Here is a 14,173-nt window from a genome sequence, read left to right as displayed (position 1 = left end):
TCCATCCCTGTGTGTGTGTCCATCCATCCATCCATCCCTGTGTGTGTGTCCATCCATCCATCCCTGTGTGTGTGTCCATCCATCCATCCCTGTGTGTGTGTGTGTGTCCATTCATCCATCCATCCCTGTGTGTGTGTGTGTGTGTGTGTGTCCATTCATCCATCCATCCCTGTGTGTGTGTGTGTCCATCCATCCATCCCTGTGTGTGTGTGTGTGTGTGTGTGTGTCCATCCATCCATCCCTGTGTGTGTGTGTGTGTCCATTCATCCATCCATCCCTGTGTGTGTGTGTGTGTGTGTGTCCATTCATCCATCCATCCCTGTGTGTGTGTGTGTCCATCCATCCATCCCTGTGTGTGTGTGTGTGTGTGTGTGTGTGTGTCCATCCATCCATCCCTGTGTGTGTGTGTGTGTGTCCATCCATCCATCCCTGTGTGTGTGTGTGTGTGTCCATCCATCCATCCCTGTGTGTGTGTGTGTCCATCCATCCATCCCTGTGTGTGTGTGTCCATCCATCCATCCATCCCTGTGTGTGTGTCCATCCATCCATCCCTGTGTGTGTGTGTCCATCCATCCCTGTGTGTGTGTGTCCATCCATCCATCCCTGTGTGTGTGTGTCCATCCATCCATCCCTGTGTGTGTGTCCATCCATCCATCCCTGTGTGTGTGTGTCCATCCATCCATCCATCCCTGTGTGTGTGTGTGTGTGTGTGTGTCCATCCATACATCCCTGTGTGTGTGTCCATCCATCCATCCCTGTGTGTGTGTCCATCCAGCCTACCTGTGTCCCGAGCCTCCGTCGTCCCGTGCCTCCGTCGTCCCGTGCCTCCGTCGTCCCGTGCCTCCATCGTCCAGTGCCTCCGTCCCGTCCCGAGCCTCCGTCCTTCAGCCATGCCAGGATCGCCGCTCTTCGTCGGCGCCTCGGCGGCCATTCCTCTGTTCAAAAGCCGCGCCTCCGTCTGTGATAGGCGGAACACTCAATTTCCCAGCAGTCTGTGTTCCGCCTATCACGGACATCCTCTCATCCTCGTCCGTAGTATGAGGATGAGCGGATGTCCGTGATAGGCGGACCACTGACTGCTGGGAAATTGAGTGTTCCGCCTATCACAGACGGAGGCGCGGCTTTTGAATAGTAGAATGTCCGCCGTCTGTCTGCTCGACACGATGATCGGGCAGGCAGACGGCGATGACTCGAGTATAAGCCGAGGGGGCACTTTCAGCCTCAAAAAAGAGGCTGAAAATCTCGGCTTATACTCGAGTATATACGGTACTCCTGAGTTTACCCCAGCCCTATTCCTACTTCACCACACAGCATTGCCCCAACGGCAATACAGGAAATCCCTCATGCACCACTTGATAAATGCAGCAAAATTATGCATTACCTACACGATGGAAATCCACCACCCCTCCCAGCATTGCTGAGTGGTTACAGAGGGTAAATAAGATTGCAGAGATGGAAGCTATCATACACCAGGTCAAGGAAACCTCACACAAATTTCAGACAACTTGGGCCTGCTGGCTACAGTTTCAACAAACTGAGGAATATAAAAAAACTCTTATGCAGTCTATAGCTTGACCTGAGGGATGACTCCCAACTAAATAATTACAGTGATCTACATTTGCTGATATCTATCCCACTCCTCAATCCTAATCCCTATACACTACTCTGACTCGTTCCCTCACCCATCAGTTTAGGTGTCACAATCCAAAAGCCAGATGGTCAATTCATGTTTAGACCCCCAGACACCGCCTGGTCAGTATTAACCTTTAGCACACAGTGTCTCCAAGACATCAGATGGGCTGGCATAATAAACGTATATAGGAACGAGGTGGCCATTTGCATCCAATGATAATTTGAGATCCCTCTCACAGTCAGATCCCTGTGGGGGTGGGAGGGTTGGGGATAGAATCACCAGTTCCAGAGCTCTTGCAGAGCAGCCCAAGGAGATATAGGTTTAATCTCTACATAGTTAACGATAAGTTGTTGTTAACAATACAAAATAAGTCCAATTATTACTCGACAGAGCCTTGTAGGATGGGGGAAAAAATACTAGGACTAGGTTTGATGGTTCTTGCATTACTTTGAATTGTTGATCTATTGTTCTTTGTTACATCCTACCTATTCATGCTAAAAGTGTACTTGTACTTTTCTGTTATGTACTTGTGAGTGACACTACTTCAATAAAAAGTTTCAACATTAAAATAAATACACACCTGCGTTTTATCTTGCATCAGCCTAGAGTTAAAGTGTAAAATCATCTTTTCAGAATAAATGAAAAGGTGAACGAACATCCTACACCCTCCATTCCCCTGGTTTCCATTGTATTTAACTCCGTGAGTGATGAACTGTCAGTGCCCATGCACTTGGGATTTGAAACCCCTGCTGTTTGTTTTTTTTTGTTTTTTCTGCAGGGCTTTCAGGACAGATCGGAGTGATTCTAACTAGCCATCGCTGGCACAGAGAATTGCTCTGATCTATCCCAGAAGCCCTGCAAATGGGGCAAGAAGAGCAGGGATTTCTAATCTCTGGATCGCTACACCAGCTGTGTGGACACTAACAGCTCATCACGCTCAAAGGTAAGTATAATGGGGAAGAGAGGATGTTGGCTCACCTTTTTACTTTAATTCTTTTTCTGAAAAGGTAAATTAACCTTTTTTAAGCTTTAAGATTTAGCTGTGTTTTGTTACAATGCATGTCTGTGGAGCTGCAGATCACGGGTGCAGCAGCTGCTGCAGTGGGTAACATGAGGGTGGGTGATGCTGACCATTTTGTAGCTTGAATATATTGCTGTCAGAGTCAGAATTTAATTGTTTGGAGAGTGAACCACATAATCTGTGGAATTTGTGAAACGTGGATCTAGTTGCTCACTGTTTTTTTTTTTGTTTTGTTTTTTTTTTTTTTCTTTCAAAACCGAAAATGCTTGCCAAATAAAATCTGAGTGTCCGTACAAAACTGTTTGGGTTGTTTTTGGTTTCCAACTATGTTTGTCCTCTTTGGTTTCAGTACACAACAGAGGGTCTACTAAGCCAGATTCAAGCAAGCTCTCTAGAATTAATGAACCATCTCAAAGTTATACATGCCTGCCAAATAAGTGGTAATGTTTTGTGTCTTTACTATATTGTCTATATTTATTATATATTACCTAAAAAAAAAACTCCTGTTACACATTATTTATGAAAGATTCTCTAATTTATATCTTTATTTTAAACAAAACTACTGTAGTATCGGTCAGATCCTATAATTTTTTTATTTATTTTTTTGCACCAAGAGGTCACCAAGGTGATTGACTGTGGCACTTTAGGTATTGTAGATATAAGCATATATAGTAAATCATTTCTGCACACAATTAAATTATTCTCTTGTTCCTAGTGAGTTATACAATTTGAAGGCATACTTTCTGTTTTTTTTGTATTTGCCGTATTTCAGGATTCTGGAGGCTTCTTGACTTTGACTATGAAATGAAGCTCCTCAGTCACATTACTCAGTTAATGGATTCAGAGTCGTGGTCATTCAGCCGCATACCACTAAAAGTGTCCCTACAGGAACTAAGGCCTCTAGAGCCAGAGTGAGCACATATTAATGCATATGGATACTGTACTTTTTAGCAAGAGTTGCTTCCAAAGTATTTATTGTCTCTAAATTTATTTTTAGAGAAATGATACAGCATTGTCTGGAGTGTTATGGAAAAAGGTTTGTTGAAGAAGGTATGTTCTTTTTCCTCTTCATTCATTTAATTGAATTTAATATTTGTAAGGCATTACTAATATTGTGACCTTTCCTTGTTTATTGGCTAACCAAATTCTTTAACAGCGCAGCTCTGCATATGTCAGTCAGTAGGAAGAGAGTGGTATTCGATCATATGGCTGTTTTCACATGGGTACAAAATCTAAATTTTACTGAATCTATACTTCACCTGAAGTAATAAAGCTATGTCAAAATAAGCAAATTACATTATACAGCACTAAAAAACATTTCTCGTTTAGAGACTGTTAATTGTCTAGTGCTTGCAATAGGATAATAAGATCAGCGTGGTGCAACATTGTGCAGTGCTTCTAAACCGGTATCGGAACCTGCATATGTAATCACAAACTGATAGGATTACTGTAACGTAAATCACATATCTAATACATCCAGAGAGTGGAGAACAAATTAATGGCTGCAGTAACAGCCATAGGCGTGTGCTTGTTTTTCTTAAGCCGGCTGTAAACTAAAAGTGATCCAGGAGGTTGTATAGCTACCCGATTGCTTTTACAGTGCGGAAGATCCAGTCTCAGACCCCCAATGTCACCCAGTAGCTATACCTACCCAATGCTATCACATGGGGGTTTGTTAACCCTCTTGTGATAGCAATAAGGTTTTGGAGATTTTAAGTAAATCTATGGTCAAAAATGCTGATTTTTACATGCTTGCCAAAATGGGGGAAAAAATGTATTGGAGCAGAATAGGTTAATTAATCTTGTGTGATTATATAGGATCTATAGATGTATAATCTCATTCTAAATCGTTTTCTGTGTGCGATCAGAAAATCTAGTAATGGTATTTAGTATAAACTCCCCCGCCCTCCCTATTACTCTTAACCATTTCAATAAAGGACACTATCATCCCCTTCCTGCCCAGGCCAATTTTCAGCTATAAGCGCTGTCACATTTTCAGTTATAATTGCATAGTGCTGTACCCAAACACACTTTTTATCATTTTTTTTTTTTAAACAAATATAGCTTTCTTTTGGTGGTATTTAATCCCCAGTGGGCTTTTTATTAAATTTTTTCTAAACAAACGAAAAAAGACCAAAAATGTTTTATTTGTTTGTTTTTGTAAATAAGTAATTTTTCGCTTTAGTTGATGGGCTGCACTGATGGGCCTGATTATCAGAAACAGAGGTCTGGAGTTAAAAGCAGCACACTTTACACACATTACACATTGTTAGGCACACATTTAACCCTTTGATCGTCCCTGATGTTAACCCCCTTCCCAGCCAATATTCTTAGTACAGTGGCCGTGTATAGTATCTTATATACTGCAGCAAAAGATGCAATGCAACCCACAAACCTTTACTGTAAAATAAAGTCCAAAACAGTAACATTTTCCAAATTATCTATGTGTCCCAATATCTCAATGCACCAATATCTTCCATAACTGGTCACCAGTGCTACTCGTGCAAACACCTCCCGTGAACAATGTGTGCACACCTCCAGACTAGACCCCGATGCCTAGTCATGGGTCACGTGTGCTTTTGCCCCCTTCACAGGCTACAAACAGGACGGCTCCAAATTCACTCCTACACAGGTGGCTCCCACTGTTCCACAGATCCTCCACTCACATAAGCGTTCACACACAGTGCTATATACAGTGCATTTCAAACACAAGCTGCTCTGTCTCACCACCTCTAGAGGTCGACCGATATGGGTTTTTCTCTGGCCGATGCCGATATTTAGAAATCATGGCGGCCGATAGCCGATATATGATGCCGATTTTTTTGGGCCGATATGTTAGGCCGATTTTATTTTATTTATTTATTTTTAATCCCCCTTGATCTAACACACCTTTCCCACTGGGGCGTTTTTTAAGGCGCTTTTGGGCTAAAAATAGCGCCTGTAAAGTGCCTGCAAAATGGCTCTCCTGCAGTCTGTGTGAAAGACAGAGTGCTTTCACACTGAGGCGATGCGCTGGCAGGATCTTAAAAAAAAAAAGTCCTGCAAGCAGCACGTTTGGAGTGGTGTATACCGCTCCACCACTCCTGCCCATTGATATGAATGGGCACCACTGCCGAAGCGCATGCAATGCGATTTGGCAGCGGTGCTTCCTGGGCGCATTTAACCTCTTCCTTGGCCGCTAGCTGGGTTATATGTGCCCCACTAGCAGCCAAATAGCACTGCTAAAATGATGGTAAAGAGCCGCTAAAACTTGCGTTTTACCATCAACGTCTGCCCGCTCCAGTGTGAAAGCAGTCTTCATAAGTGATACAGAAAATTTCTTACACTTAAAGCGGAGGTCCACCCTAAAATGGACCTTCCGCTCATCGGATTCCTCCCCCCCTCCGGCGCCACAATTGGCACCTTTCAGGGGGGAGGGGGGTGCAGTTACCTGGATAATCCAGGTAACTGCACCCACTTCCGGGCTAGCTCTCTGCGGAAAGGGGCGTACATTACGCCCCTTTCCGCAAGTGCCCGCCCCCTTCCGCAAGTGCCCCGCTGCCTGCTGGGAAACACACAGATCCCAGAGGCAGCGGGGACCGTCCTCATTGCGCAGCGCAGCTCACGCATGCGCAGTAGGGAACCGGGAAATGAAGCCGAAAGGCTCCATTTCCTGATTCCCATACCCAAGATGGCGGCGGCAGCACTCGAGTGTCAATCTAGAGATCGGCTTCGGGTGCCGACATCGCGGGCGCGCTGGACAGGTAAGTGTCACTATTTTAAAAGTCAGCAGCTGCAGTATTTGTAGCTGCTGGCTTTTAAAAAAAAATAAAACGCGGAGTCCCGGCGGACTCCCGCTTTAAACATTTATTAAACAAAACAAACCTCCAATCAGTTTACTTGTATGTATGATCTAGATTTTTTAAAAAAAACCTATATATTAAATAAAAACGGGTAGTCAAAACTTTTGGACAAAAAAAAAAAAAATGGGCTAACTTTACTGTTTTTATTTTATTTTTATTTTTTAAATGGTGTATTTTTTTCCCAAAAAAATGCATTTGAAAGACCTCTGTGCAAATGCCGTGTGACATAAAATATTGCAACAACCGCTATTTTATTCCCTAGGATCTCTGCTAAAAAAATATATATAATTTTTGGGGGGTCTAAGTGATTTTCTGGCAGAAAATACAGGATTTTTACTTGTAAGCAACAAGTGTCAGAAAAGATTTAGTCTTTAAATGGTTAAACTGAGAACTTCTACACAGAGATGACTTCATTCATTCAGAAGTGTAAACATTGTATCATTTAGTTCTTTTCTTGGCAGTCTGCCCAGAGAGGAGGAAAGTGTTGCTATGACGACTCAGGCAACTCACACTGACTTCTTACAGAAGTCATTTCAAAGTCCCGCTGTAGAATCGGCTTTTTATCAGCACAATCGGCCGATGCCGATTATTTAAAAAACGGCAAATATCGGCCGGCCGATATATCGGTCGACCTCTAACTACCTCCACCCCCGACATTAAGATTGGCTGTATTTATTGTCACTGGTAATATCAGTGGCAGTTGGTCCCCCCCCCCCCCCGCGTCAGTGTCAGATTCTCCACTGCATTATTGTCGCTGATTACTGCCATTAGTAGTATAAAGAAAAATTCCAGTATAGAGTGGATATAAAAAGTCTACACACCCCTGTTAAAATGTCAGGTTTCTGTGATATAAAAAAAGACACATAAATAATTTCAAAACTTTTTCCACCTTTTTAATGTGACCTATAAACTGTACAACTTTGTTGAAGCACCTTTTGATTTACATCACTCAGTCTTTTTGGGTATCCATCAGCATAGCACATCTTGCAGGACTTGCCAATATTTGCCCATTCTTTGCAAAAACACTTCAAATCTGTCAGATTGCGAGGGCATCTCCTGTGCACAGCCTTCTTCAGATCACCCCAGAGATTTTCAATCATTCAGGTCTGAGCTCTGGCTGAGCCATTCCAAAACTTTAATCTTTTGGTGAAGGAATTCCTTTGTTTTGAATGTATGCTTCGGGTCGTTGTCCTCTTCATGTTCAGCTTTCTAGCAGAAGCCTGAAGGTTTTGTGCCAATATTGACTGGTATTTGGAACTGTTCATAATTCCCTCCATCTTCCACCTCCACCCCATACACACTATACAACTTTTGTCAGATTTCCTTTAGATTTACCAAAACCATGTAGGGCAAGGGCCTGCCTGATTGCATACAAATTGAAACCCCTAAGGTTTGACCATATATTATATGGTTTTGGCACATCTGAAGGAAAAACTCTACAGAGAATTGAATAGTGTGTATCCAGCTTTATGCCCCTGTTCCAACTGAAGAAAAGCGACCCCAAAGCCTGATGCTGCCACCACCATGCTTCACTGTGGGTATGGTGTTCTTTTGGTGATGTGCAGTGTTGTTTTTGCACCAAACGTATTGTTGAAATTATGGCCAAAAAGTTCACTCTTGTTTTCATCAGACCATAACACATTTTCCCACATGCTTTTGGGAGACTTCAGATGTTTTTGCTAAATTTAGCTGGGCTTGGATGTATTTCATAGTAAGAAAAAGCTTCTGACTTGACACGCTATCCCATAGCCCAGACATATGAAGAATAAGCTAGATTGCTGTCACATGTACCACACAGCCAGTATTAGCCAGATATTCCTGCAGCTCCTTTAATGTTGCTGTAGGCCTCTTTGCAGCCTCCCTGACTAGTTTTCTTCCCATATTTTCATCAATTTTGGAGGGACTTCCAGTTCTTGGTAATGTCACTGTTGTCCCATATTTTCTCCACTTGATGATGACTGTCTTCACTGTGTTGAATTGTATAGCTAATGCCTTGGAAATTATTTTGTACCCTTCTCCTGACTGATACTTGTTAACAATAAGATCAGTAACAATGAGATCCCTCTTATGCTTTGGAAGCTCTCTGCGGACCATGGCTTTCGCTGTAGGATGCGACTAAGAAAATGTCAGGAAAGACCTACTAGAACAGCTAAACTTTATTTGGGGTTGATCAGAGGCACTTTAAATGATGGCAGGCGTGTACGGACTCTTATTTAACGTGAGTTTGCATGTGATTGCTTAGTTCTGAACAAAGCTATATCCTAAGTTATTAGAGGGTGTGCACACTTATGCAACCACACAATAACCACACAATAAAACCCCTGAACCCCTCCACCACCACCCCCTAAGTATTCAGTTTGCTTTTTAATTGAATTGTACAGTTTATAGGTCACATGCCGTTTTTTAATTAATCGGCATCGTCCAATTGTGCTGATAAAAAGGCTGATTATAACTACAGCACGACTTGCAAATGACTTCTGTAATAGAAGTAAATGTAAGTTGCTTGAGTCTTCAGTGAAGCAACTTTCCTCCTCTCTGGGCAGTCTGCCAAGAAAAGAGCAAATGTTTACACTTATGAATGAACTCAACTCAGTGTGGAGTTCTCAGTTTAACAATTTAAAGACTAAATCTTTTCTGTTTACTTGTTGCTTACAAGTAAAAATCCTGTATTTTCTGCCAGAAAATCACTTGGAAGAACCTCCAAAATTTTTATATATATATATATATATATATATATATATATATATATATATATATATATATATATATATATATATATATATATAATTTTTAGCAGAGATCCTAGGGAATAAAATAGCGGTTGTTGCAATATTTTATGTCACACAGCATTTGCGCAGAGGCCTTTCAAACACAATTTTTGGGGAAAAAAATAAACTAATGATTTAAAAAAAATAAAACCGTTAAGGTTAGCCCATTTTTTATATTTATTTTCGTCCAAAAGTTTTGATTACCTGTTTTTATTTAATATATCGTTTTTTTTCATCTAAATTATACATACAAGTAAACTGATTGGAGGTTTGTTTTGTTTAATAAATGTTTAAATGTAAGAAATTTTCTGTATCACTTATTAAGACTGCTTTCACACTGGAGCGAGCAGGCGTTGACGGTAAAACGCTGCCAGTTTTAGCAGCGATTTACCGTCATTTTAGCGGTGCTATTCGGCTGCTAGTAAGGTGCATATTAACCAGCTAGCGGCCGAGGAAGAAGCAAGTGACAACCCTGCAGTGCTTTTAATGCAGAAAGAGCAGTGTTTACGCCCTGCTAAAGGAAATTAACAGATCCACTGGAAACCTTAAAACCAGAGAGCACATTGTTAAACCAATAAACACTGTTTTTACTGTTTTGAATATTGCATGTCTTTTTTTTTTTTTTTTTCTTTCTTTTTTTTTTCATCTGTTCGTAGTTCCATTTTAAGAATATCCAGGTAAAAAAAAAAATAATTTTTTTTGTGAACTTTTTAGTATACATTTTATTTTGTATTTTGCAAGGTGAAGTGTTCTACGCATTAGATGAAGACAAAATTTGCAGAGCAACTGCCCAGATGCTTTTGCAGAATGCAGTGAAGTTTAATCTCTCAGAGTTTCAAGATGTGTGGCAGCAAAGCGTTCCTGAAGGAATGACAACTAGATTAGACCAACTGAAGGTATTTACGTTTTTGATATACCCACTTGGTATTGACCTATAGTTTTCGTTTCCACAGGGTGACTATGAAAAAAAACACACCTTTTCTTAAAATAAGCCTCCCAGCAAGGGGTTAAACAGCTCTGGCTTCAAAGCTCGCCTCTCCAATTTGGTTTCCCTACAGAAGAAGAATCGGTAGGTGACGGGTAAATGGTAGAGGTGGCTTCAGACACTAATCTAAAGCTGCCTGAGCTATCATGCCTGCCATCCAGGCCTCGGCAGGCATGATGATGTCAAAGATTCTGGCCCCTCCCAACATGTTTCATGTCAGAGCGTGTTGTAAGGGGAAAATGGGAGTCTTTCGAATTTTAAATTGTGCGATCTTTTTTTCTGAATTTATTTATATGAATTTGCACGTCAACTCTATACGTTGTATGGCTATATTGATATAATACTCTTCATTACATCTGGAAACTCATGGTATTTTGTATATATGTATTATGGCATACCCACATAAACATTTTAAAGTGAATTACTGCACTCAAATGTAAAATCTTCTATTTTTGTTTTACTGCTCTATATGCTACACTGTATTACTGATCTTTACTCAGCTGTGTGCAATGTCCCATAGACAACAATGAATCTCATTTCAGATTAGTAAAAACAATCTGGATTTTTTTTACTCCTGTGTGCAACAGGCCTAAAAAAACATCTTTCATCTTAATGCAGGCAATGCATTGAGGTAAAAATGTTTGCTTTCAGAACCACTATAATGAAGCTGCAAATTTAAGAACAATGAAAACAACTTTTAGGATTTTCATTAACATTTTAAAGCATATTATGAGACTTTAGTGATTAGGCTTAGATCTATTTTAAATGCTACTGCTCCTTTTTATCCTATCTTTTTTATGTCTCCTAGGGATTAGCCTTGGTGGATCGTTCATCTCGGCCAGAGACTATCTTTCTGTTGAAGACTGAAGACCTACCTGAGGACACTCAGGAGCGGTTCAACGCCTTGTTTACCATGAGAGAAAAATGGACAGAAGCTGATATTGCACCATATATCCAGTAAATAATCTGTGTATTTAATGTATCCTCTCCTCTTTGCCAATTGGCCCTAGGCTCCTTACACATGCCTTTTTTGGAGCCTGGCTGCTCAGCGGGGAATCTGTCTTCTGTTCCCCGCTGAGCAGGCAGATGGCTAATTGGTGTCTCCGCTTATGCAAAGCGAGCACAGACACAACCCCCCTCTCCTCTGAGCAGTCGGATGTAAACAGACTGCGTGTCTGTTTACACCTGACTGTAAGCTGATCCGGTCCTCCAGTCCAGTTTTTAGCAGAAAGGATCACATGTCGGGCAAGTGACGACAGACACCCGCTGCTCCATAGAGGAGACTAGAGGGTCAGAGCGAGTCCGCCTGAAACACGGACAGGTTGACCCAATCGGTCCACTTGTGTGAAAGGGCCCTTGTTGAGTTTGAAAGTGCTACATGCTGCATTGACCTATGATTTATCTCTTGATATCTTCTCACTTTTATTTATTTTTTAGGGATCTGTGTGGGGAAAAGCAAACCATTGGAGCCCTGCTGACGAAATACGCCCGTTGTTCTCTGCAGAATGGTGTCAAATTGTATAACTCTAGGCGCCCTCTGTCCTAGCATATTTACTTCTGCTGTACAATATTGTAAAATATTTCTTTGTGTTTTATAAAACTGTTATTGGTCGAATTTTTTTTATATATTTTTTTTTTTGTAGTCTTTAAAAAAAAAAAAAAAAAAAGTATTCATTTACATTACAATGTATTCTCTATACTGGAAAATCTATCGGGATGTGGCATAATTTTGGTTTTGTAGAAGTTAGTTGAGATATTTGGTCACAGTAGTGCGTAAGTGATACAAAAAAAAAAAACATGATTTGATTTGCTGGAAACGATTAAGTACTAGAATTTGTTTTTTTTTTTCCAATTAGAGTTGCAGGATGGGGAGCAAAATAAACATACAATAAGTGTTAAGTTAAAGCAGAATGGGATTTAACTACCTTCCCCATGAACTGTCTCAAAGCCAAGAATGAGAGAGTGAGAATAGCCAGTGGAACAATACAAAAATTACCGCGTTTGTCAGTGTAGTTTGAGACTGAGGTAACAGTGCTGTGACTAAGGATGAACGTTACGTTGGAATTTTTTATTTTAAAAATGTATATATAAATCTTTTTCCTGCAGTCTTCTAACTGGTTCAGTGCTATTACTGCAGCTTTTTCATCCTGTAGCTGCAGGGGCCATGCATTTTTCCTGGACTAAGTGATGCTAACATAAGACATGGCAGCCCCCTCCGACTGACCATCTCCAACTACTGACATCCCAATCCAAACTCTTCTGCCACTGACACCCCAGGCTGACAGACCTCCATCAACCCCAAACTGGCTATCCCCACCACCACCTGATACATTAGACTGACAGACTACCCCACCACAAATTACTTACACCCCAGACTGACCCTGAGCTCACTGACAGGCCAAACCCTCACCCACCCCAGATTGACAACCTAACTACTGACAATCCAGACTGACCCATTTCCCCCACCCCCTTAATGTCAATACAGACTAACACTCCACTCCCCAATTACTGAGACCCCAGACTGGCCCAGCCTCTTCCCACCCCCTGCCATTGACACTCCAGACGGTCAGACTACCCCAACTACTGACACAAACCATTGCAACCCCCATCCACTCCTTTATGAGTTGAAATGAGCAGATATATGATCATGAAGTAGGGAATTGGGAGCATACAGGCTGGTAGAGGCGGAAGAGGATCAGATGCAACATCCATTCCGTTCCCTGTATAAATGACAGCTGTACAATAACCAATGGGTGTTTTTGAAGTAGTGCTTGTTACGTAGTAAAGTTGCCTGGCGATTGAGGGGTTAATGGCAAGCAGCCTTCTTGGCTCACTCCCCATTAGTTGTGCGGTTAACTCTGTGTGCAGCCATTTGACACCTACTTTCCTCTTAGGCTGGATTCACACCTATGCATTTTTAGTGCTTTTTGCAGATTTGCACTACCGTTCATTTAACATGGATTCCTATGGAACGTGTTCTGTGGTGCAAATCTGCAAAATGCAAAAAGCACAAAAAATGCATAGGTGTGAATCAGGCCTTAAAAAGGTGCCTTTTGAAATTCTGTATTCCTGCTCTCCTTTCTAATATACAGTGGTGTGAAAAAGTGTTTGCCCCCTTCCTCATTTCCTGTTCCTTTGCATGTTTGTCACACTTAAGTGTTTCGGAACATCAAACCAATTTAAACAATAGTCAAGGACAACACAAGTAAACACAAAATGCAATTTGTAAATGAAGGTGTTTATGATTAAAGGTGAAAAAAAATCCAAACCATCATGGCCCTGTGTGAAAAAGTGATTGCCCCCTTTGTTAAAACATACTATAACTGTGGTTGTCCACACCTGAGTTCAATTTCTCTAGCCACACCCAGGCCTGATTATTGCCACACCTGTTCACAATCAAGGCATCACTTAAATAGGAGCTGCTTGACACAGTAAGGTCCACCAGAAGATCCTTAAAAGCTACACAACATGCCAAAACCCAAAGAAATTCAGGAACAATTGAGAAAGAAAGTAATTGAGATCTATCAGTCTGGAAAGGGTTATAAAGCCATTTCCAAAGCTTTGGGAATCCAGCGAACCACAGTGAGAGCCATTATCCACAAATGGCGAAGACATGGAACAGTGGTGAACCTTCCCAGGAGTGGCCGGCTGCCCAAAATTACCCCAAGAGCGCAGTGACGACTCATCCAAGAGGTCACAAAAGACCCCACAACAACGTCCAAGGAACTGCAGGCCTCACTTGCCTCAGTTAAGGTCAGCGTTCATGCCTCCACCATCAGGAAAAGACTGGGCAAAAATGGCCTGCATGGCAGAGTTCCAAGGAGAAAACCACTGCTGAGCAAAAAGAACATCAAAGCTCGTCTCAATTTCTCCACAACACATCTTGATGATCCCCAAGACTTTTGGGACAACATTCTGTGGACC

At 41.6% G+C, this 14,173-nt stretch overlaps 1 protein-coding gene across 2 annotated transcripts in view; it reads left to right on the top strand.

Moving 5' to 3' along the window:
- Positions 1-11,864, top strand: part of DSCC1 (DNA replication and sister chromatid cohesion 1) — a 71,286-nt gene extending 59,422 nt beyond the window's left edge. For both annotated transcript variants that reach the window (XM_077481445.1, XM_077481446.1), the window contains exons 5-10: positions 3,004-3,094; positions 3,427-3,565; positions 3,652-3,704; positions 10,006-10,160; positions 11,058-11,206; positions 11,687-11,864. In XM_077481445.1, coding sequence (XP_077337571.1) covers positions 3,004-3,094; positions 3,427-3,565; positions 3,652-3,704; positions 10,006-10,160; positions 11,058-11,206; positions 11,687-11,795 — 696 coding nt within the window. In that variant the 3' untranslated portion in view covers positions 11,796-11,864. The remainder of the gene's footprint in view (positions 1-3,003; positions 3,095-3,426; positions 3,566-3,651; positions 3,705-10,005; positions 10,161-11,057; positions 11,207-11,686) is intronic.
- Positions 11,865-14,173: the final 2,309 nt, after the last annotated feature.

Source organism: Lithobates pipiens, unplaced genomic scaffold (genome assembly GCF_037356315.1).
Source record: "Lithobates pipiens isolate NorthernLeopardFrog02 unplaced genomic scaffold, aLitPip1_a1.2 Scaffold_16, whole genome shotgun sequence".
Lineage (NCBI taxonomy): Eukaryota > Metazoa > Chordata > Amphibia > Anura > Ranidae > Lithobates > Lithobates pipiens.
Note: the sequence above shows the minus strand (reverse complement) of the source record. Positions and strands in the feature narration are given on the sequence as shown.